This window comes from Balaenoptera borealis (assembly GCF_965194805.1).
Source record: "Balaenoptera borealis genome assembly, chromosome: 13".
Classification (NCBI taxonomy): domain Eukaryota; kingdom Metazoa; phylum Chordata; class Mammalia; order Artiodactyla; family Balaenopteridae; genus Balaenoptera; species Balaenoptera borealis.
Window position 1 is genome coordinate 86,046,719 of NC_138870.1, and position 25,102 is coordinate 86,071,820.

The window sequence follows — 25,102 nt, forward strand, 5'->3', positions numbered from 1 at the left end:
GTATGTTTGCCATCTTGAAGCAAAACAATTGCTGCTGGTCTATCTGAATTTCTTTGCCCATGCCCCATATATTTTTAAATGTATAATTCAGTGGGGGTTTTTTTTTTAATATATTCACAAAGTTGTACATCCATCACCACTACCTAATTCCAGAACATTTGCATCATTCCCTAAAGGAACTTCATGTCTACTAGCAGTCACTCCCAATCCCACCTCCCCTCAACCCCTGGCAACCACTAATTGAGTTTCTGACACAATGGATTTGCCTATCCTGGATATTTCATATAAATGGAATCATACAATATATGGTCTTTTGTGTCTGGCATCTTTCACTTATAATGTTCTCAGGCTTCATGCGTGTTGTAGCGTGTATCAGTACTTCATTCTTTTATATGCACTGTAATTTTTTTAAAGGATGTTTTTTGAAAAAGGTAAATGCTAAGCATTCCTTAATAGAAAACCTTGCTATTCTTGGAGGAGAAAATGAGACAAGATATTCAACGTAGAAATTTGGCATGACAAATTAATGTTAATATGTTGATAAAAAGAAGAAAAAACTTAAACCCAATAATTAAGAATAGACAAAAACAAAAAGCTAATGGGAGCCTAACATTATCATCAATATAGAGATTCTTCTTTATAATGTTAGTGAAAATTAAAGTAGATATTGAATTAGCATGTTATGATTTTTAATTTGATTTAATTTTTTATTATCAGGCAAACTTTTTGCATTTCTGAGTTGACACATGTCTCTGTCAGACAGAAAGTGAAGAGCAAGAAGGAGCACAAGACTGCAGCTGAATTTAGAAAGTTAGAGGTGTCCTCATAGCCACATGAGATGGACAGAAGATTCCTTCCAGTAGGCGAGAGAGCAGAATACAGACAACAGATGTGAGAAAGGTCCTCATAGCTGTCAAGTTCCAGCATCCTTGTGCTGCAGAGGGGGCGGTGCCAACATGATTGATATTCACAGGGAATATAAAAGCGCCAGACTTCTACCCAACTGCTTGTCACACTGACCTGTACCATCTCTCTACTGCTCGTGGGGTTTCTGTCAACTAGTACTGGAAGGGAGCACACTCGTTGGAGAATAACATTTTATTGTGGCCATGCCAGAACCCACTAAGAAAGAGGGTAAGAGTCAACCATAGATCTTTTTCTTGTACTTTTTAATAAAGCGTGTTTCTTTTGGTATTTTCAAACAAATATCCAATTTCTTAAATAGACTGTAAAATAATAGAATCGCTATGATTTAAGGAAAAGATCCTTTAGAGTAAACAGACCAGAGGGAAAGTAAAGGAAGAGTATAACCAATTGAAAAATATCTGATAATTATTGTTTATGAAGGAATATTAACTGAAATGATCAAATTATAATTTTATCATATTTTTCAAAGAATCTTTAAAGTTTAATGTAAGGGTGTTAATTGGTCACGATGAGCAGATTTCATCTCCAAGTGTATTTTCTTAGGTTCAATCACAAATTTTTCACCATGTATTTGTAGTTTGTGGGGGGGCGAGAGGGGCTTGGAATGCTTTCTTAAATAGTTAATAAATTTGATCAAGGTTTCAAGAAAGAATTTGTAACAATATTTCCAGATTTTCTGTATTTTTCTCCTGGAAAGACATTTAATATATGCAGATGCATGTATTTTTTGCTTTTATCATTTGGAGCTTTATTATGACATTCTTACGTCCTTGTATGGAAAGAAGATCTAACACCAGTGATATCTTTGAATATCACTGATAGATTGTGTTCTTTATGAGCTTTATTGAAGATAATTTCACAATATGTAGACGTTTAAAAATAATTAAGCTGAAAATAGTCTTCGTTAGAAGAAATGTTTCCTCCAATAAACAGTTTCTCCTGTACATAAAAAATCAATATCTAAAAACTACTAATTAATTACATAAATAAACTGGAATTAGGAATTACTAAAATAACTAATGAAAAGCACAAATTAACAGTACAAGTATATTGAGTTTAATTTTAAATGGAGACATCTTTTAAAAATATTTTTTCATTCATATTAGTCTTCATTAGTGCTTAGTAAATCTTTATTTTTCACTTCTGTAAATAAAAGCAACAAACAAACAAACATTAGCAGGGAGCCAGGGAGCATAAAAATGGTATTTAGTTTTTTTCATTTTTTAATTCTAAAAACTCCTTTTAACCATTATTTCAAAGAACCCTGAAAAAGATGCTAGACTTGAATCCAAAGTTGAAATACTAACCAAATTATCAAAAGTCTTTGAAATATATTTTCTTTATGTAATTAAGTAACCAGTGTTGACAGGCTGTGGTGATCAGTTTACAGGTTGGCTTTACTTTGTGGCGGAGGGCATTGATGGATGAAGTCTTCCACCCAAAATAACCACACCAAATGCATGCATTAATATGGGAACTTAATCCTATCAGGCAGTGACTCCAACCCCTGCTAAAGTGTCTTATTTGTCATGCAAATGATTTACATGTGTATTAAGTGTCCTTTTCATTTGATCTGTCACTTGACTAGCCTCTTCAAGGCTTATTTGGATGAAATGCATTCTATGTTTCCTGACTGAGGACAGAATATTGTTTTAATTATCCTGCATTTAGTGGATCAATTTGCATGTGTTATTTTAAAGCCCATTGGAAAATGATAAAAAAGCTGAGAAACTAATAAATAAGATGACAAGCTGTAGAGCCTATAAAGCTAATTAAATTATTTGGATTGCAGATATGATAAAGTTTTACTTTTTGTCTGACAGCTCAATCTGATCCATTCTACTTTTAAAGACAATGAAATTTTAGAGTGACAAAGAGGAAAGTATATCTTCAACTTCAGCTCCCCCCAAAAAACCACGTATATATTTTGGTTATAAATCAACATACATACCAAAGTGCCCATGATCTTTTGCTATAAAAGCACTGTTGATATTCTGTGTGGGAGTTCCCCTCACCCAGCACAGTAATTTTATACTGATTCTTTGGTTAGTTTAAATTTGGATGGTGGGGAGTGGGGACAAAAAGAAGGTTTTTTTTTAATTTAAAATCCTTGGAGGAAGTACAGGGATTTTTTGGTTTCCTTACCAGCAGAACTGATTTTTAAAAGATCTACACCTTGAAGAGTTTTTTTAGTGAAATCATTGCATTTTTATTGTTTACATCAGAAGAGTAAGGAGTATGGCAATTCAGGAAGTATTCTGGTCCTTGTACCTTCTCCTAACTGATTTCACTTTTACTGGGGTTGGTTTTGTTACATATGAGCATCCCTCTGAAAGACAGCCTCAAGAATAAAACATGCCACCAAACCAATTCTTCAGAGTCATTTCAAACTATCTGCAGAAACATTCCCCCAACCAGGTTTCTCCAGTCCCTACGGGTCTTCTTACATCTCTTCCTTAGCTGGGAGAACCATGCTCAGGAATAGCATGAGCACTTGCTGTAAATCTTGATAAGACACACGAGCTGGTTTGGCCCTCCTACGATCCAGGAGCACCTGACAACTCTTAAAAAGAGGCTGAGTTTTCAGCATCTGAAGGTGCAAAAGATGTCTCTCTCAACTGCCTCCCAACCTGCAGTGGTCTAACTCTGGGAGATTCATGTTGGGTCCTGGGAGAGCTGGTCCTTCTAAGGAGACGGGGGAAGGACAGGTGTACCTTTAGACCTCAAGGAGGAGCTCTAATGGAAGTAATTGGTCAACGGTCCTTACTTAGACCCTTCAAAATATTCTGGATGGCTCTGTAAGCCCTTTCTGAGAAAGAAAGCATTATTATTTTTTTTTAATTTTTTTTAAATACCCATGATGCACTCCAAATATTTGCAAAGTCTTTTCATCCCTTTTTTTTTTTTTTTAAATTTTACTTATTTATTTATTTATTTATTTTTGGCTGTGTTGGGTCTTTGTTTCTGTGCGAGGGCTCTCTCTAGTTGTGGCGAGCGGGGGCCACTCTTCATTGCGGTGCGCGGGCCTCTCACTATCGCGGCCTCTCTTGTTGCGGAGCACAGGCTCCAGACGCGCAGGCTCAGTAGTTGTGGCGCACGGGCTTAGTTGCTCCACGGCATGTGGGATCCTCCCAGACCAGGGCTCGAACCCGTGTTCCCTGCATTGGCAGGCAGACTCTCAACCACTGCACCACCAGGGAAGCCCCAGAAAGCATTATTTTTAAGGAGTAACCACTTCCCATTGTCCTCCTCTGCACCTTTATCATTTGTACATCTGTTCACTGGAGAACTATACTCTTGGTACTGTCAGTTCCAAAGTTAAGGTCTGTCTTACACTTTAGATTGATGCAGAACCTGAGACCCAGTAAAATTAAATTGTTCTAATCAAATAGCAAGAGAAGATATGGTAGGAAGTTTCAGATTTGTGGGAATCTCCCAGGATGTCTCATTTACATACCATCTATTAATTGAGCACTTACTATGAACTAGTCGCTGGGATTTCAGAGATGTACACAACATGGTCTATGTTCTAAAAACCCTTACAGTTAATTGCCTGTGGGTCCTACTGAGTAAAGGAATCAACTTTCACTAGAATTTTCTCTTTTCCTGTCAAAAAGTTATTTTATCAAACTAGAAATTAGATAAGTAATTTTATGAAATTAGAAATTTGCAATAGCCTTTCTTCTTTGTTTGAATCTCTTATAGTTTAAAAATACTATTAATATTATTTTTGCCTATAAATCATTTCTTCAGAATTTTATCTCTGTAGTACGTGATGATTAAAACCATAAAGCCTGGTTCTTTAATCTACTTAGACAACTGTTAACTATCAGATTCTATAGAACCTAGAAAAATTCTTTTCTAAAACACCAAGTTCGGGCCTTAACATGAATTTTACTTTTTGTTATGTGATATATCAGGCCCTATTATATTTTATGTACTTAACTTGTAGGAAAAAGGCAAGAGTTCCTCCTTGGTGCTTGTGTGTCATTCAAAAAACCTTGGGAGAGTCACTGTAACTTTCCTATCTTCCATGTAAGATTTCTTCTTGAAAACTCAATCATATGGCAAAACATAGCTCCATTGATGACCATCATTTTAAGGGGCCGTTCTGATAACTCTAGGAATCAAAGTATGGCGTTGTTGTTACCGATTCTTTTGCTATATCAACATGAAATATCTATGTATCTATTCTACCTTGGCCTATTTCAGTAGGATTAGGTGGGAACATGGGCATGGAGAATAATGTTTTCAGTCCACAGGAGTTTTTCCTTTGCTATGTCTTTTCCTTGGTCCCTAGAGATTTCATTACATTTTAATGTTCTGCTAAGCCCCAAACCTATCTGAATGCAGAGCAGCATTCATCACCTCTTACTATTTCACAGCATAACTCAAGGCTTAGTCATCATCAGAAAAGGAGACCTGGTGATGGGAAACCTTCCTCTGATATTTACTCCTTGACCTTCAGTTTCCACCTGCATCTATTTCAAACACCAAAATAAATTTGTCTTTGGAGAAGTCATCTTACATGTAGGCTATTACCTTTCTCTCAAATTGGGGAAAAGTACCTTTGTTGGAAGTAAGCAAAAGAAAGGGAGAAGAGGGAGGAGATATTTGATCGAGGGCAGCTATTTTCCTCCAAACTTCAAATGGTTCATTTAGGGCACATTGAAGATTTGGATGAAGAATAAAGAAGTTGCATGAATGAATGCCAATGTTTTTCCCCCTGAAGAAACTTTGCCAGGCTGTACTGGAGAGGCACAGGGTAGGTTTGAGCTATCTGCTGTAAGGAGGAACACGCTAGAGGGGCTTAATACTTGGCAAAATCATTCTTTTTCAGTAGCCTGCTTTTATGACTGTCCGACTGCACCTGTTAGGAAGATAAATAAAGGACTGGCCAATTCTTTCCTCTCAAGCGCCCTAAATATATCGCTTAAAAAAAACTTTGAAAAAAACAGGTCGTATCCTTGCTTCTCATCCAGTAAGTCCGAAGCAGTCTCCCCCAGGCCTTGCAAAGAGCAGGGGTAAGGGAGTTCCTGAAATGAACAAAGGTCAAGCAAGGTTAGGCTCTCTGGCTGGTTTGAGAGACCCAAGAGAAAGGAAAAAGAGAAAAACGTATAATCCTTTGTTCTCTCAATGCCTCACTTTATTTTGGCCCAAGATATGGCCTTGAAACATTTTATTTTAGGTTCCTCCTGGACACACAATTCACAGAGTTTCCTTATTCATAGCAATTTCAAAGTATCCCTTAATTTGACATGAATGTTAGAATAAACTGCCCAAGCTGAAGTTGCTTTAAAGAAATGTTTGGACACAAAAATAAATAAATAAACCATCTTTTAAAAAGCTTGAGCGAATACGAAACAATGTTTTTGAATCTTTTTGTAAACCCATATATGCTTTTTTTTTTTTTAGAGAGAGTTGTGAGAAAAGGCTGTCATGAAAGGAAATAGTGCTGTTGTTTTTACAGCCCTAGAAAGCAGTTTTGTTGTTTTTGCTTAAATTTCTTATGATTGTTTGATTTAAAATTTATTTTTCAACTCTTTATGGTCAAACAGAAGAATTTTTATTGTTGTTAATAATTACTATTTTTATCTGCACTCCTCCTTAATTAGTTTATGAAACCTATATTAAGAGACACAAGATACTCTTGGCAGTCCATGACTGTGGTAATTCTAGACCTCATCTCTAGACATACTTGTGTGTGTTAGATAATAAAGAACAGGATGAAAGCTCTAGCAATCAAAAATAAGCAGAAAACTATTAATTTCATGTGTGTACATGCATAGATATAGCCATGTCTTTTCCTTTCTTTCTTCTTTTTTTTCCCATTTCACTTCTTGATGGGAACAGATGTCTTTTCTGGAGTCCTTAGTTTGTTCGTAATATTGCACCCTGGGGAAGCCCAATAAATACACAGAAAGGTAGTTATTGAAATACAGTGTTTTGAGTTAGGTTAATCATGAAGTAGCTATTGCTTATTCAAGAGCAGTTTTCTAAAATTTGAAAGCCTAGTGATTAAGGAAAATGAAACTGTGAAAAAGAAGAAAAGGCTTTATCACTTAATTTCCTACACGCATGCAAATTGTCTTGTAACTGGAGAGAACAGGGCATCTGTCCCCACAGCTTTTTACAAAAACAGCCCCAAAATATCAAAGTGATGATATTGTTGCACCCAGATCTCTTCTTCATGGATAGGCCCAGTTATAATTCACAAAGAGTATATTTGTTTTGGACAGCCACACAGATAGACAACAAGCCAAATTTCAGGATGTTCCCATGCAAGGGGCAGATTATTTATGCACTTTTACATGCATTTCCAGAGTAAAGTTTTAGATTCCATCAGATCGGGTCATGAAGTGGTTGATTTGGCAAAGAAAAAGACAAGGATCATTTAATCCCATGCCTATTTTTCTCTCTAAAATTAGTTCCCAAGAAGCTAACCATAATCTGACTTTCATTATGACTTTCAAGTCTGAAATCTACTTTGATAAGACTTTTGCCTTTTTTTGCTCCCTAGGAATCTTTTTATGGGCCAGTTTGGCATATCAATACAATACCTAAAATCATGTTTATTAGTATGTCAGATGTTAGATCTTATAATTTTGTTTTTGTTTTTTGAATTGCACTTTAGATATTTACAAGAACTTAGGGCTCAAATTATTCTTTTTCTCCAAAATCATCCAGTTCTTCCTCTAAACCACATCAAATCTCTTTCTAAGTTCCTCAGGAATTCTCTGCTTGTAGCAGGTAATATCTTCTTCCTTCTATAAAATTTTACATTTTGGAGCAGAATGTTCTGCTTATAACTAAGAATCACCTAACATTACACAATTCTACAATTTAATTTCTCATTTTTTTAGTTACATGTCTTTAGACTTGTTCTGCATAGAGTATGTATTTTTGGGTTTTCCTCACATATATTGAGTAATAGTCATCATTAAACATAGTGACATAAACAAAGTATACTATTCACAGAACGTTCTAGACTGTTCAAATTCTAGCTGCACATGTATTGAGTTAGTTATACTTCATATGCCTCAGATTCTTCATCTGTTAAATGTGAATAGTAATAGTACCTAACTCACTTTTTTTTTTTAATAAGAATTAAATGAGATAAATCTGGTAAAAAGCTCAGAATAAATCCTAGCATGTAATTAGAACTCAAGTCTTTTCCTTCTAAAGCAGCAAACTCAGAAATCTTGTCGGGCATAAGGCGTTAAATGTGTCACATTTAATATAAAATTTGAGGGCATTTCCGCCCTCTTATCAGTCACTGTAAGGTATGTAACAACCACTGTTCACCTCCTTACCTGCTGTTAATATTTATCATACGGTCCCAGACAGCTGTGGTTATTATCATAACCATCATTGCCACCACGACGAGTATTTCCTCTTTTTTTTTTTTTTTTTTTTTTTTTTTTTTATTTCCTCTTTTTAAACTTGTGGTGAAATATCTTCCCTTTCACCCATGGAGGCTCAGATCAAATTAGAGGCCTACACTTCAGAGCCTCTGTTGTGTTCCCAGTGAAATGTGTTATGTCCAGCTGGGGGTCCCCAGTTGTTAGCCAGATGGTGATAACCATTGTGGGAGCATGGCCTTTCCCACTTAGATGAAAGAGTCACCCAGCACAGTTGAACATATAACTATATCCTCCACCAAAGGTTATAAGGCTTGGGTGTTGGGGACATTAAGATTTTTCTTCCCACCCGGGGTGCTGTTGGCAGGTGGGGTCTTCCTCTGGTCTGAACATTTCTGAGATAACCACATAAAGAACTCTGCATGACCACATATGGATATGGTGGGTGATTGATTGAGTGGCTGTATTTACTGCTGTGGAATTTTATTTTTATGACCCCACCTGGCATCAGGCCTGTCTTTCCTCTATTTTTAAAAAGTCACCCAATGTGAGACCTAGCAATAGCTTGGGGCAAGGCCTGTAAGGGATTTATTCTGATAAGCCTATAACCACAGAAGAGTGATACGATTGTAAGAATGGCCCACTCAGGAGCAGACCCCCAGGAAAGGCATACAAAGGGACTAAAGGGAGAAATCGTTAACGATTCAAATCACTTTTGCAATAATTTCCTTTTGACCTGTGCTAATTTTTTTTTTTAAAGTATTAATTATCTTGGGCTTCCCTGGTGGCGCAGTGGTTGAGAATCTGCCTGCCAATGCAGGGGACACGGGTTCGAGCCCTGGTCTGGGAAGATCCCACATGCCGCGGAGCAAGTGGCCCCCACTTGCCGCAGCTAGAGAAAGCCCATCTTTTTTTTTTTTAATTAATTAATTAATTTATTTATTTTTGGCTGTGTTGGGTCTTCGTTTCTGTGCGAGGGCTTTCTCTAGTTGCGGCAAGCGGGGGCCACTCTTCATCACGGTGCGCGGGCCTCTCACTGTCGCGGCCTCTCTTGTTGCGGAGCACGGGCTCCAGACGCGCAGGCTCAGTAGTTGTGGCTCACGGGCCTAGTTGCTCCGCGGCATGTGGGATCCTCCCAGACCAGGGCTCGAACCCGTGTCCCCTGCATTGGCAGGCAGATTCTCAACCACTGCGCCACCAGGGAAGCCCCGACCTGTGCTAATTTTTTAAGCTTCAATTTGAGTAAAGCTTCTTCTACACTATTGTTCACATCTATGTCACTCCCAACCCTCATTTGATTCTTACTTTAAGACATGGCAAGAATAATGATAAACAGACCAGTCATTAGATCTTAGCAAAAGGTCTCATTTTCATCCAGCTCCATGTTAAGAGTGAGAAGCTATTTGTTGCTGTGTAATAATAACCAGATTTTAATCTTCCTGTGTGGAATGACATCTTAAGTTAAAAACATGTATAATTAGAACGGTGGAAGAACAAATTGACTAGGGAAGGGAAAAAACCCTGTGGATTCAGGGAATTTCCATCAAGCTAAATAATGAGTCATTGAAAATTTACATACTTGATGCACGATTAGACTCCACCTATTCAGAGCCTTAGAATATAGTCTTGGGTGATATTTGGCCACGGTAAATAAATAATGGATTAAACTGATTGAATCAAATTCTGAAGAGCTGGATTCGATGGATAGCTAATAGTTCATTTTGTTCTTGAACCTTATTATTTCAACCAATTTGGTTATCAACATGCCTAAAATGTAATATATTACTTCTTATTTTGAAAAACAAAGTACAGTGGATATAATTTAACTCTGTCATCAATTATAGATATCTGTTATCTTACCACATGATATCCCGAGAGCTCAGATTATTTGCCTTTTTGTTAATGGGCCCACATTGATTTGTATTTTGAATTTGTGTCCAACTTTTGACAGCTTTCCTGTTTCATCCCTTGCCAGGAGGCTGCCGTCCTCTTTAATTACTCTTACCAGTCAGTATGCGAAGCTGCCCCCTTCTCGCCCCTCCGCTGTTTGCTTTGGATCCCAGCCAGGTCAATAATCTGGCTGAGTAGGGCTGCCCTACAGAGCACTGTATTTAAGGAGGCACTCATTCTCAGCGTCGTGCAAATGCAAGGTCCGCACCTGAGGTCAGTGCCTCCTTAAGTGTTGCTCCCTGGGCACCTGGCTCGCCTCACCCTAGTTCCAGTTCCAGGGCTGGGGACCTGGGGTGGGGGGTGGGGGGTGCTTCTCTTGGGAGTAAAGCATTTGCCCTCTTAGTGTACCAAGTAGGAGGAGCTTGAGACAACTCATTTTGCTCTTCAGAAGCCCTTATAATTTGCTGGTCAGCAGCTGTTATGTGGATAAGTGAGGTTGCTAGATAGCTGAATTCTAAATAGGGGACGTGGTACTAGACAATATTACCCTTTTGTTCCCATTATTATGCACATTGGAAAATAAGTGACTGCCCTCCAAATCAGTTTATGGCTTTTATTTTGATTGCTTCATTCGTTTTATTAAGCAAGGCTACAGATTTTTCCTAAATGACGCATATGACATGAGTTGTTTTTTTTTTTTAAGTGTACACACACAAAATAATTTTTTAAGAAGATTTACCATAAATTCTCAATGATTCTCAAATTTTTGGTCTCAGGTCCATTGGCATTCAATAATTACTGAGGAAACTAGAAAGCATTTGTTTCTGTGCATTCTATCCTTCACTATTTACTGCATTTGAAATTAAAATTGATAAACTTTTAAAACTTAAGAGTACAAAGCACATGTTCTATTCGCTGTCAGAGTGTTGGTGTCATCACACATTATATATCCTCTGGAAAACTCCATGGCCTGTTTGTGAGAGAATGTGAGTGAAAAAGGCATATAATGTCTTAGCATTATTATGAAAATAGTTTTGACCTCTTGGACTCCCCAAAAGGGCCTCAGGGACTCTTGGGGATCCCAGACCATACTTTGAGAATCTCTGTGTATAATTCCCCCTTAAATCCCAAGGTGTAAAATATCCAGACCTGTAGGCTATAATGAATAGAACAAAATAAGTATATAACTGTGAAAACATTAAATTACACATTAATTTATGTCCAAAAATCTTTACCTCTGCTGCATAAACAATGTAAACAATATGGCCAGTATAAATGTGCTGCCACTTGTGTTTGCTAATTTTTTTGGTGAAACTTATGATTCATATAATCAAAACTTCTGTAAATGTTATGAATGTCCCCATGAAGACAACATTTTACATTAAAGCAGTTTCCATTGTGCTGTTATCTAGGCATATGAGAGATAGGCTGTGACATGTACACAGTTCCAGACCTCACTATCAACAGGGGATACACCTGACAGTGTTTACTGCATATTTAATCTAAAAGGGAGGATAACTTGCTATATTACCAAAAGTAACAAAACAAGGGTTGGCCAGATAAAACCTTATTCACCGTGATTTCACAATACATAAAGCATTCACATATTTTATTTCAAACCAAGAACTTGAGAATAAGAAATAATAATTAGTAATAACATAAAATTTTCTCCTGTACCCCAGATTACCAAAGGATAGTTATAGTGTTTGTTTTATCCCAAAAAAAGTGACAAAAAGAAAGCCACACATACATATACACAAAGATGTATAATCCTACCACTCAATGGTAACAACTGTTATTATGTTCTTATCTTTTCTATGCCTATATAACATATTCATATGATGTAATTATGCTCTCCATGCTATTAAATGGCTAAACTGAATTGCACATGAGGGCCCGTAAAATAATTTTAAGTAAGTCAAGCAACGTATTATTTGAGCAAGTGAGCCCATGGGAAGGAGAGAACTCAGTTAATCATATCAATTCGGTGTACAGACACAGAGGGAGAGGCAGGTTCATGCCTCCTAAAATTAAAAATTTTTTTCCCTTTGGAACTTCCCTGGCGGCGCAGTGGTTAAGAATCCACCTGCCAATGCAGGGGACACAGCTTCCAGCCCTGGTCCAGGAAGATCCCACATGCCGCGGAACAACTGAGCCCGTGCGCCACAACTACTGAGCCTGTGCTCTAGAGCCCGCGAGCCACAACTACTGAGCCCGCGTGCCACAACTATTGAAGCCCGCGCGCCTAGAGCCCGTGCTCCACAACAAGAGAAGCCACCGCAATGAGAAGCCCGCGCACTGCAAGGAAGAGTAGCCCCCGCTCGCTGCAACTAGAGAAAGCCCGCATGCAGCAACGAAGACGCAATGCAGCCAAAAATAAATTAATTAATTTTTAAAAAATCGTTAATTATAAAAAACAAAATAAAAAAATAAAAAATTTTCCCCTTTAATTTACTGACGATGGGACACTTGATTATGGAAAATAGAAATGGACGGCATTGGAGGGAGCCAACCATTTATGGAGTGACTGGGTTCCTGGTCTTTCAGCAAAGCACGAAGTCCACTTATGGGCTGTCTATTTAATAGCGGCCACCAGTGCCCGTCAATTAGAATGCCCTGGCACTCACTGTGCAGGCCTGCCATTGGTGGCATACCTGCGCTTTTTACAGTAGGTGGTCATAGGAAAAATCCACCATAAATAGATCAAGCCCTTTGAAAGCACGTCAGCGTTGCAGAGGGAAAGAAAGTCTATATCTGCGAATTAGAAAAGATCAAAGCACAGCCGCCCTTGCTGAAGTAGGAAGGAGTTAGCTTTAGTTGCTGATTCAGAATCTGGTTAATTTTTATGTTGTCCATGAAAATATTTCCTTGGGCTTAATTTTTCAAAGTATCCTGGTTTCTTTTTTTTATTATTATCATTCATAAAAAGTTTAAAAACAACAACTTACATAACCCTGCTTCTTGAGTCCATCCTGTTGGTCTGTTTTCCAATAGTGACGATGGGTGAGGATGGATGAGGGGGACGAGAAGCTAACTTTATTCACCTGGCAGAAAAGTCCCATGGAATTTGCCCTGTGGTGTTTGAATAAGCAGGAGTATAGTAGGACCTCACTTCAATAGATACCTGTTAGCTCAAAATCTCAAGCTTTAGAGAGCTTCCCGAGGCCTTGTGCTTCCTGACAGTAACAACATGGCGAAACTAGGGGACAATGGAGTTGGCGTGGTTGGCTGAGGGTTTTTGCTAAGACATCAAGCCCAGATTTTGAAAAAGGAGAATCCTTAGAAAAGCAAGTGGTGTGTTTTTTTTTTTTTTAACTTTTTTTGGGTTTATTTTATTTATTTATTTATTTATTTATGGCTGTGTTGGGTCTTCGTTTCTGTGTGAGGGCTTTCTCTAGTTGCGGCAAGTGGGGGCCACTCTTCATCGCGGTGTGCGGGCCTCTCACTATCGCGGCCTCTCTTGTTGCGGAGCACGGGCTCCAGACGCGCAGGCTCAGTAATTGTGGCTCACGGGCCTGGTTGCTCCGCGGCATGTGGGATCTTCCCAGACCAGGGCTCGAACCCGTGTCCCCTGCATTGGCAGGCAGATTCTCAACCACTGCGCCACCAGGGAAGCCCCGCAAGTGGTGTTTTGAGAGCCAAAACTCTAGTCCTAATTGCTCTCCCAAAATGGAAGGCGTGCTGACGATAAGAAGAAATCTAAATGATGGGGTTGGGTGAGTGCCTGGGAGCGGTCAGCCAGCAGGAGGGTTACCGATGGATGACATAGTGTTCCCTGTGGGTAAGGCAGACGAAGAAAGCTGCCCTCGGAGTGCCAGGGGGCGGTTCTTGATTTCTTGGCAGCGAGCAGAAGGGGCTTTTGTGCGGGTAGGAACAGCCTGCCAGTCAACTATATTTACAGAGCACCTGCTGTGCAGAATTTGAAAAGGAGGAGGAGACAGGCCTTGTCCTCAAGAAGCTTGTGATCAAAGAGAGAAGAGAAGTTCCCATGTACTGTGAACCCATTACCATTCACAGTCATATTTGGAATGGGAGAGGATTTGATGACCTTGAAGGCACAGTCTGAGCATTCTTATTCAAAGTATGGGTCGTGGGCCAGCAGCATCACCAGGGAGCCTGTTAAAAATGCAGAATCTGGAACCCTGTGCAGACCCCCAGAGTCGGAACCTGCACTGGACCAAATCCCTAGGGGATTCGTATGCCCATAGCAGTTTCAGAAGCACAAGAGGGGCTGTGGAGGTGCTGAGTCTCGAATGTTTTGAGAGAGAAAAGCCACCTGGCTTGGTAACTAAACTGATAGAAAAAGGCAGTTCATTTACCTGAGATTCTTTTTTTTAAAAAAATATTTATTTATTTATTTATCTGGCCCCACCCGGTCTTAGTTGTGGCATGCAGGATCTTTGGTGTCGCGTGTCGACTCTTAGTTGCGGCATGTGGGATCCAGCTCCCTAACCAGGGATGGAACCACAGCCCTCTTCCTTGGGAGCCTGGAACCTTAGCCACTGGACCACCAGGGAAGTCCCTACCTGTGAGATTCTTAAACACAAACATCTCATCTTAGCCAACTTTATAAACCCCGCCCTTGTTAAATTCATAATGAGGCTCGATGAATTCTGGTTGCATGGGTGCTTCTTCTACAGTCCCTGTTCAGTGGGGTACACTGGAAATTGTTGTGAATGAATTATTGTTATAGAGGCAGCTCATGGATTTGGGGAACATGCAAATGATTCTTAGAGGCGTGGGCAAAGCTGGGCATGACAGAGCCTGTCAGAGACAAACATGAATAAGAGAGATGCATGAACAGTTATTTTAAGGCAAAAGTGGGGAATAGCTCAAGGCCCTGAGACTTACCCACAGTGATTCATTTTCAGTCTAAGTCATGTGCTGCTTGGCCTTCTCCACTCCTGGTCCCCCGTCTCTCCAGATTTAGAACAGCTGGAATTCTTTGTCTCAACTGCCTTGAAGTCTATTGAGAGTTCATCTTCTTATCCTTTCTGTCCCACCAGGACTGATTGATTGATCAGTTTATTTATATTGCACAAACTCTATAATGCATGTAGAACTCATCAAAATAATAATTATTACCATTTTACAGTAGGAGAGTGAGGGCCCTCCCTCCTCTGTTCATTTCCCAGATGCTTCCTCAGCCCCGACCCCAATTCCAAACATGTTCTAACATGATGCAGCCCACAGACCTAGAAATAAGGCAAATCCCAGCAGGTAGCATGTGAGGAAAGACTTGAGTGTCATTCTCCCAGGTTATGTCACAGTAAAATCATGATCATGATGACGAGAGCCATGAAAAGAGAGAGAAAGCATATATGACGTTTACCACATTCCCTGCCCCTGCAGGAACTCCTTCATTCCTGCCAACAAACCTAGAGATAGGTTTTGCTATTATTTCTATTACATAGATGAGGAAATTGAGGCATATTCCACTCCCCATTCCATAGGGCAACATCCAAATGAGGCTCTGTGGCCATGACAATCTGACCGATCGATTCAGCAGGGAAAAATGCAGGAAAATCTCTGAAAAGCCCATCAGCCCACTTCTGCCTCCACAAGCGTGAGCAGCTGAGAAGGGAAATGCAACCCCAACCTGCAGAGGCCAGGTGCTGACTCTAGCCGACCTGGGGCAGAGCCTGGTTCCACCCTTCATGGGCGGTGGGACCCCGCAGGGCCTCAGTTCCCATCTGCAAAGTGGGTATAGTGATAGTACTGACTGCATAACGTTGTAAGGATTGTAAGAACTAATATATACTAGGTCATGCATGCAGTGGGTGCCCATACATGGTAGTTATTTATTTATTCCTTCACTGGCTGTCAAATAATGGGGATTCTATGATTTTAAGAAGGAGAAGTTGTGGCTCTGCCTATTCACCAGGCAGGCATGCATTTGCCTACTTCTATTTGTCACGGCTATCCTAAAAATGCACCAGCATTAATATCCTATCATGTTTCTGTAGTTCTGACTATCTGATACAGTTGGCTGTTAATGATGGATGTTCTGTGGATTTGTTGGAAGTGGAACTAAGCCCTTTAAATTCTCATTTTGGTCTGATTTGTTACCTAGAACACTGGGGCTATAGACACCATGGAAATGAAGAATTCACATTCAGGGCACTTTTACAGTTTCAGTGTCCAGAAAGGTTCTCTTTTATTTATTTGATTAGGATTCACCCTTGGCCTTTTTTCCAAAACAGGATTTTAAGCAACCTCAGCTTCCCTTACAAAATGAGCCTTCGTTTCCAAAGATGCTGAGAAAGAATAGCCAATTTGATAGCTCACACACAGACACCAAAGAAACCCTTCTTAATTCTTTTTTATCAATTCATTTTGCATTTAATATGGTTTCAGCAATTAGAGGAGGTACCAGGGAGACAGGAAAGGAATGAAAGATCTGTGTTTTTGTTTAGTTGGGAGGGACAAGAAACACAAATATATGGAGACAACTGGAAAATACTTTTAAAATAATTAGGAAATAAATAGTGTATCATGAGGTGGTCCAGAATGCCTCCAGAATAAAGGAGGGGAACAGAACTGAATAATCAGCTCTGAGAGTCTTAAGAGAAATGTCAAAAAGACAGACCAAGATTGCCAAAGAATAATAATGGTAATAGTTATTGCTATAAATTATAGAGCTCTATCTACACGCCAGGAACTGTGCTATGCATTTTACATAGGATTAGCACCCTAAGAGGTCATTTATCTTATTATCCTTATTTCACAGATGAGAACACAAAGATTGACAGAGATTAAGGAATTGTTCCCAATTACACAACTTGTAAGGCGTAGTGTCAGGATTTGAACCTAGATCTGTCTGACACAATCACATGTAGAGGAAAAACAGAAGGTCTGTTGGGGAGAAGATCACCACTCTTCTCAGTGGCAGGAAGGTCAGAAGGTGAAAAGAGAAACCAACTCTAGAACAGGGGCCACTGGGGTCACTAAGAAGAGGGAGAGGCAGGAGGTGCCTGCCAACAATGGCTTTGACCCTTAACCTGGAGAGTGTGGACCTAACCTAGTAGGTAATAGGGACCCTCTTGGGTAGAATAACAGGATGAAACACAGTGGTAGCATAAGTAAACCTGCAGCTGTGGGAAAAGAGACTGGAAGGCAGAGAAACTTGTCTTAAAGGGAGCCAGGAAGATGTCCATGGGCATTGGATGACAATGGCCAAGTCCAAAAGATAGAGTGTCAAAGAAATAGTCTCCTCGCTCTCGGTATTCTGATACCTGTGTGTAGCCCCAGCTCACCAAAGCCAAGAGGTCAATATTAGATTTCCATTGCTGCGCTCAAATCTCTGAAAATAAAATGCTTTGACAGAGGGTTTCGTCTCCTGGTTGACACTGGCAGGAAAGATCCTTTCATGACGCGGCAAAGAAACGAAAGTGTTTCTGGTGTGCCATCTACGGGACACTTGTGCTATCTTCAAACCACATCACATTGACCACATTATCTTCTGCCTGTCTGTAAGGTGATATGTCTTTTCTCCTTCGGTTAGATTTCCACCCCCCCTCATTAGTAAATCGTAATATACTTGTTTAGGATCATCTGAATGAAAATACAGTAATCATGTATTTTTAAACAATAAATTGGAATTTGTCCTCAGCACAAAGAATTAGTGATGAAAGAAGACATTGCTGTTTCCTGGCAACCCTGCATCACTCCTCTCCTGATTGCTATTGCAGGGCAGGGTACTCCTTCTTCTGTCTCCTCCCAGCCTGCCTAGACTAAAACGGGGCACTTGGCCTGCCCAGTGATGACTCTCAGGCCAAACTACTTGTTGTGAGGTATTGTCCTCTTTCCTTGGAAAGAGCCACTTGTGGAAAAAATGTGGAAAATCCTAGATCTGGACAAAGATAAAGCTCCTGGGATCCCACAGTGTGTCTATACTACAAAAACTTTTCTTTGATATTTATTTATCAAACAGAAAATCATTTTTAAAAAGGTCACCTTCAACAACTGCCTCTTCCTGCCCTGGAGTAGTAGCAGCTGGCTCCCATGCCCATCACTAATTCCCTGTTCTGGGCATCTATGGGGATTCAGCAGGGGAAACTCTATGCCCGTTGGTCATAGGATATGCCTTTAGCTACTTGGACATAGTATATTCTTTAAAAGAAGTTTCTTTCACAGACTTTACCACCAGACTGCTCTATAATCCTGGATCTCCAAAGCCTAGGATAAAAACCTCAAAACCAGAGCTCGGAAACCTTTGGATAAGTGTAGGTGAAAATCTGCTCCAGGCATACAAACTTCCAGAAATGACTGTGACGGAGGGGGGTTGATTCTGTTTCCCAGAACAGAATAGTGGTTCTGAACAGTGATTTGCCTTGTAATAAAAGGAAACGCTGCAAAGCCAGAGGACTTTGGTCGCATCATCATTCAGAAAGTATGTCTCACGAGGGCAGGATGGTGTCAGAGATGCTGCAGTGTCCTTGCACTCTGGAGAAAGTGGGGTCTCATTTACAGAGCACCTTAGGCTCTAAGGGACGTGCTGGGTACTCACGGTGTCTCATTTCGTCCCCACAGCAACCCTATGCATATGAGATAGGTGTTGTGTCCATTTTTCCAGAGAAGGGAAACAGGCTCAATGCCAATAAATGCCCCACCTGCTGCCTGAGGGGATAAGTGGAAGGACGTCTGGATGCCCATTTTACCTGCGCTCTGTCCGTCACTAAACGCTGCCCCTCCTGGAAGTCTACATATCTTCAAACCACATTTAGATCCTCACCTCACACCATACACCAAAAGACAGTGTGTCTTGAGTTGATGCTTTTCTTCTCGTCAGGCCAGAGAAGATGACTGCCTGGAGTTGAGCAGAGCCTGGGGCTGTGGAAAATATCTTTTCTCAGGATAAATGAGACTAACACTTCCATTACTCTTTTCATTTCCAGAAAATGAAGTGCTGGCCCCAGCACCAGCTCCACCCCGGGAAGGTGAGTAAAAACATGGCCTTATATGTTTGGGCCGCAAATACAGAACATCCATCCCAGCATGAGTTGGCCTCCATTGAGGCTGTGAACTTTAACCCAACTCCCATGGAGAAGTTGGATGACCACAGTTCTTATAGGTTTGTAATAATAACCATACCTTGTGTTTATATAACTTTCTTATGTTAATCTGACTTGGATGGCACGTCATATACTTATAAAACCTTTGAAGTTATGCCAAAGGTGTTGTTACGCCCATGCTTTAGCATTGTGGAGACTGAGTCTCCAAGGGGCCGAAGGATTCACAGTGATTTTTCACACATAACTAAAGGCAAACAAAGCCCACATCTTTCTTGTGAGAGTGGGGTGATCCTACCTCAGACCTGGAAGATGAGCAGCCCTTTCCTTACTTGAACTATGTCACCATCAAGCACCTCCAGAAACTCCTAGGGGAGTTTCCAGGAAGGTTTGGTGGCCTCCAAGGCTCAACATCAGCGACAACTTCTCCAGTCCTTGTACCCTGTTGTCCAGCAGGGGGCAACAAAAAAGCAAGCAATAAAGAGTTCCAGTGAACTCCTTGGCAGGTAGAGGTAGTGCCCAGCAACACAACAGGTAAAGCCTGCTTTTATATCCACCAACACCTAAGGAAGAGAACAGGATTAGAAGAATGGCAAGCCCAGGACTTCCCTGGTGGTGCAGTGGTTAAGAATCTGCCTGCCAATGCAGGGGACACGGGTATGAGCCCTGGTCCAGGAAGATCCCACATGCCACGGAACAACTAATCCCCGTGCGCCGCAACTACTGAGCCTGCGCTCTAGAGCCTGCGAACCACAACTACTGAGCCCGTGTGCCACAACTACTGAAGCCTGCGTGCTCTAGGGTCCATGTGCCGCAACTACTGAGCCCGCGTGATGCAACTACTGAAGCCCACGTGCCTAGAGCCCGTGCTCTGCAACAAGAGGAGCCACCGCAATGAGAAGCCCACACACCGCAACGAAGAGCAGCCCCTGCTCGCCGCAACTAGAGAAAGCCTGCACGCAGCAAAGAAGACCCAATGCAGCCAAAAATTTAAAAAAAGAATGGCAAGCTGAAGTGGAATCTCCAGAACCATTTGTCTGCTCAGCCCCCCGGGTGGGGGCAACCAAAATTACATGCATTTTCCCATGAGGGCACCAAAGTGCCCTCTCTCATCACTCTTCCTCCTAAACAAGATGAGAAACTGGCATCCATTCAAGTATTATTCACAGGATATTTACCATGTGTACACCTCTACCCTAACCCTTCAGAAGGTTACAGAGCTACCTATCAAATACTTATTGATAGCTAGATGCAAACGTACTCTACCAGATGTAGTCGAGGAATTCTAAGTAGGAAATATTTCCCTGTATTCAGTTTGCTTACAGCCAAGTAGGAAATGAAATACAGCCCAGAGAACAATTAAGTTAAATACAAACACAATATTGAAACATCAGACACTACTGTAAGAACCTCACAAGGCAGTATGTGACTTAATGCAGGTTAGTTGAATTGACAATGTGGTGTGAAGCCAAGGGCTAGGAGGTCACCATAGCCCAGTCCAGCCTGGGTGAAAGCAGGAATTGAATAAGGCCTCAGTTGCTGGTATTTTTGCATGGAAATTTATAAGAGGATATGACGCTCTTCTGCTTTAGAGATTATTTCCGGGAGGGCAGTTTGAGAAATCTAACTGCTCAGAGGAATCCCCTCCGTCCAGCTAAGAATACTAGATTCACACACTCAAAATCCTTACATAGTAAAGAAGAGTACTGCTATGTGTTAAAATGAATGAAACAGGGTCAGTGCCATGTTCGTTCAAACAGGGACAAGTTCAAGTTTAGTTTTCTTTCAAACCCATGTAAGATGTGTGACATTCTTCTTAGGAACTTCTTCTTTGGTGTGTTTTCTCCTTGCACATACAGATTTATTTTTTGCCAGCACTGAGGACACTGAGAACCTGCAGGCCATTACTGACATAACCTTTCCCTTCTGCTCTTCAGATCAGCAGCTGTCACTGGGCCACTATAAAGTTTCCCTTGTTACGCCACGTTTCATATTCATTATACAATACTGACCTCCTGTTCCTAAAACAAGTCTTCTTCCAAAGTCTACTAAAATTATCCATATTAGTTAATTAAGATTCAGATGTCAGGGTTTCCCTGGTGGTGCAGTGGTTAAGAATCTGCCTGCCAATGCAGGGGACACGGGTTCGAGCCCTGGTCTGGGAAGATCCCACATGCCGCGGAGCAACGAGGCCCGTGAGCCACAACTACTGAGCCTGCGCGTCTGGAGCCTGTGCTCTGCAACAAAAGAGGCCACGATAGTGAGAGGCCCGCGCACTGCGATGAAGAGTGGCCCCCACTTGCCACAACTAGAGAAAGCCCTCGCACAGAAACGAAGACCCAACACAGCCAAAAATAAAAATTAATTAATTAATTAATTAATTAAAAAAAAATGTGTTTGTACTTTCTACACAGCACCAAATAAAGAGAGGGAGGCCAGAACTTCAATAGCAAAAGGTGAGTTGGAGGGATGGAGAGTGAGGCCGAATTCAACAAAATTAGAAGCAGAAACAGCTCAGTAATGATTACCATGGAGGCCCCATAGAATTTGTCCTTATTAGTTAACTGAGATTCAGATGTCTATTCATCAATTTTTAAAAAAGAGAGAATTCATGGTTGAAACAATTCTTTTCTTACATACATCACAAGTCAGCCACTATTTGCAGGTATCTAAATTAATATGATTCTAAACAGAGAGATTCAAACCAGAGGGTCTCAACTGACAAAATGTGATGTTATTACTCTTGTATTGCATTTATTGCCACTCAACTCAACCGAGATTACTATGTACACCCAAATATTTTCTTTGAAACTACTGTACAATTGCAGATTTTATACCCTGGCTCTTTAATATTATCTAGACATCCAAACTATTGGACCTCAAATTTCCATAAGAAGTTGTCCCTTGGGCTTCCCTGGTGGCGCAGTGGTTGGGGGTCCGCCTGCCAATGCAGGGGACACGGGTTCAAGCCCTGGTCCAGGAAGATCCCACATGCCGCGGAGCAACTAAGCCCGTGCACCACAACTACTGAGCCTGCGCTCTAGGGCCCATGAGCCACAACTACTGAGCCCACGTGCCACAACTACTGAAGCCCGCGTGGCTAGAGCCCGTGCTCCGCAACAAAAGAAGCCACCACAATGAGAAGCCTGCGCACCGCAATGAAGAGTAGCCCCCGCTCACTGCAACTAGAGAAAAGCCCGCATGCAGCAACGAAGACCCAACACAGCCAAAAATAAAAACTAAATGAAAAAAAAAAGAATGAGTTTAAAAAAAAAAAAAAAAGTTGTGCCTTGTTGGGATCTAAAATGAAGTGATCTATATTTTATACTGTTTCCACACCAGCATGTTGTAATATGTTCCCAGAATGGCTAAGCTATTTTAACAAAATCTGTTACATGTTTCCATGTATACTTTTCCCCAAAATGATCAGATTTATTAACTACTTTTATTAAGTTTAATGTGACTCTACATTATAATTCCCCAATTTGTAATTCACGTATAGCATAATAAAGGAGCATATAGCATCATTTGTGCTCTGTTCTGTTATTAATTTCTTCTCTCCCCACCTCCACCCTGTTGCTCATCACACAATAAAATGCTTTCTTTAAGATACTTTTTAAAATGTGTTTGTACTTTCCACACAGAACCAAATAAAGAGAAGGAGGTCAGAACTTCACCAGCAAAAGGTGAGTTGGAGGGAGGGAAAGTGAGTCTGAATTCAGCAAAGTTAGAAGCAGAAAGAGCTCAGTAATGATTGCCATGGAAGCCCCATAGAATTCCTCTGCATTATCTTTCATCAGTGTGTTTCAGAGTTCTTCCTTTGCATCTTATCTGCATAACCCAATCAGCATAATGACGAATGGCGCTTTGATCAGTTTTTATTACATTTTTTAAAGAAAAACAACAATGATAAAAATATCACAAGCAGTTGTTGAGATGCCAGCAAATTTATTTGTAGTTTCAAAGTTCCCATGTGCATGTGAAGGAAAAGAGGTGTCTGGTCTTCTTGGGATTATACCAATTTGGAAAATTATCTTAATTACCCAGATTTTTAAAATTTTAATATTTTCATGTTACTGTGTAAACTGTTCCAGGTTTCACTAGTAATTTTGAAAACTAGCATCTCATTTTGTAACATTTGTGTTCATGGAGATTTATATAATGATTTATATAGAGGGACAATATCTTAAGCAAACATCACGTTATTCCTCATTGAATTGGAAACATTTGTTTCTGTCCTGTTTTTCTATTTTCACTTTATATGGAGGTAGTCCAGTTTTAGAAAATGAATAACCTTTATCATATACTTTTTCATGGATCCATGAAATACTAATTCCTTTGTCTCCCCATGGAGGAAGTCATTGTCATTACTGACCATTTGTCTTAAGTAAAGGAGCATTAGTCTTCTACAGAAGAAAGTTTTCACAGAGGTAGACCTGACAATTTTGCTTTGTATGTTTGTATCATCATTTTAAAAATTTATTTTTTATTTGTGCACTGAATAACACAGTTTAGATTCTGGAATAACCCATTATTTCTTGACTACAATAAGACCTTTCTCTTTTTTTCTGGACACCACTCAAAAGCATGTTAAGTATCTCTTTGTTCTTACTATGTCATATTTCATTAACTAATTCATATGATATTTTTGTCTTCTATATATTAGTAAAATACTTTTTTTCTTTCAGTACATTGGACCACTTTTCTTCAGCTAACTTGAATTTACAGCTCTCATAAATGAACACATAGTGTTAGTATACTTACTTTGTCCTTGACCTTCAGTGGCTCCGTGAATAGTAACATGAATCCTGGCCACATGGGCCACAGTCTGAAGGTTATTTGCATATGGAATGCAAACAGTGCAAACTCCTAGAACTCCTTCCATGAGATGGGTTCAAGGAGGTTTGGACATCCTGGCTGAAGTTATTATAACATTCTTCTTTACAAGGCTGATGGCATACGCCTCTGTTTCCAAATTTGGAAAGGTGCTTGGACCAGGCTGTAAGGCTCAGCCAACAGAGCAGATGATGTAATCCCAGAAGGCAAACTGTCAAATGTTTAAACAAAGCCTGTGCCTGACCCTTAATCTGAAAAGTCATATTATATTTGTATGCTTAAATGTGAAAATGCCTTTCTGTAAGTTAAAATCAACCAACCAACCAACCGACCAACCAGTCAACCAACCAACCAGTCTACCAATCAACAAAAACCCTTTTCCTTACACAGAACACAATATGATGAAAGAGCAAGGCCAGATGACCAAGAAAGGCATCCTGAAATTAGTAGCATTTTTTTCCTGACATTTGCAGAAATTAAACAAGGTCATGGCCACATGCAGTCATGTGCCCAGGTACATAAACTGCCACGTATGTATTTGCTCTACATGCCTAGAAAGCAAATCAATTTAGGATAGAAAGGGACATCCCTAAATAAAGAAGATAGGTGGTGGAAGTTATTTCTAAATATACAGTCCCCTTCAACCATTACTTACTTTCATCAAGGACAGGGAAATGTCAAAGAAAATACCCAAGTGAAAAGTAGACACAGTAATCATTGCTATTATGTATAGCCCTGGTTGAGAAAGAATTCTTGCATGAGCATAAACAAGATTGACAGGTGCAACAGACCTGCTCTCCAGCTTACACTAGAATCCCTGTCCTCTACCCTCCCCCAACCCTCAGTCTATCTAATTTTTTTTTTTTTTGAAAGAAAAGTAATGTATTTTAAAAAAAGAAGAAGAAGAAGAAAGAAAGAAAAAAGAAATTTACGGAACCATTCAAGTCAAATGTCACTCCTTTGTGCATCTTTCCCCTGACCATCCTAACTCACTTTCACTTTCCTTCCAGAAAAATTACTGCCCTTGGTAATTGTTGCAATGGAAGTAAAAACTTACTTTCTTTTCCCAGGCATCAT

General features: G+C 40.2%; 1 protein-coding gene across 12 annotated transcripts in view; it reads left to right on the forward strand.

Annotated features, from left to right (window-relative positions):
* Positions 1-991: 991 nt before the first annotated feature.
* The window catches only part of MYBPC1 (myosin binding protein C1), a gene marked incomplete at its 3' end in the record, with an annotated part of 94,021 nt that continues 69,910 nt past the window's right edge, over positions 992-25,102 (forward strand). For all 12 annotated transcript variants that reach the window (XM_082349606.1, XM_082349597.1, XM_082349604.1 and 9 more), the window contains exons 1-3: positions 992-1,134; positions 19,076-19,117; positions 22,834-22,875. In XM_082349606.1, coding sequence (XP_082205732.1) covers positions 1,110-1,134; positions 19,076-19,117; positions 22,834-22,875 — 109 coding nt within the window. In that variant the 5' untranslated portion in view covers positions 992-1,109. The remainder of the gene's footprint in view (positions 1,135-19,075; positions 19,118-22,833; positions 22,876-25,102) is intronic.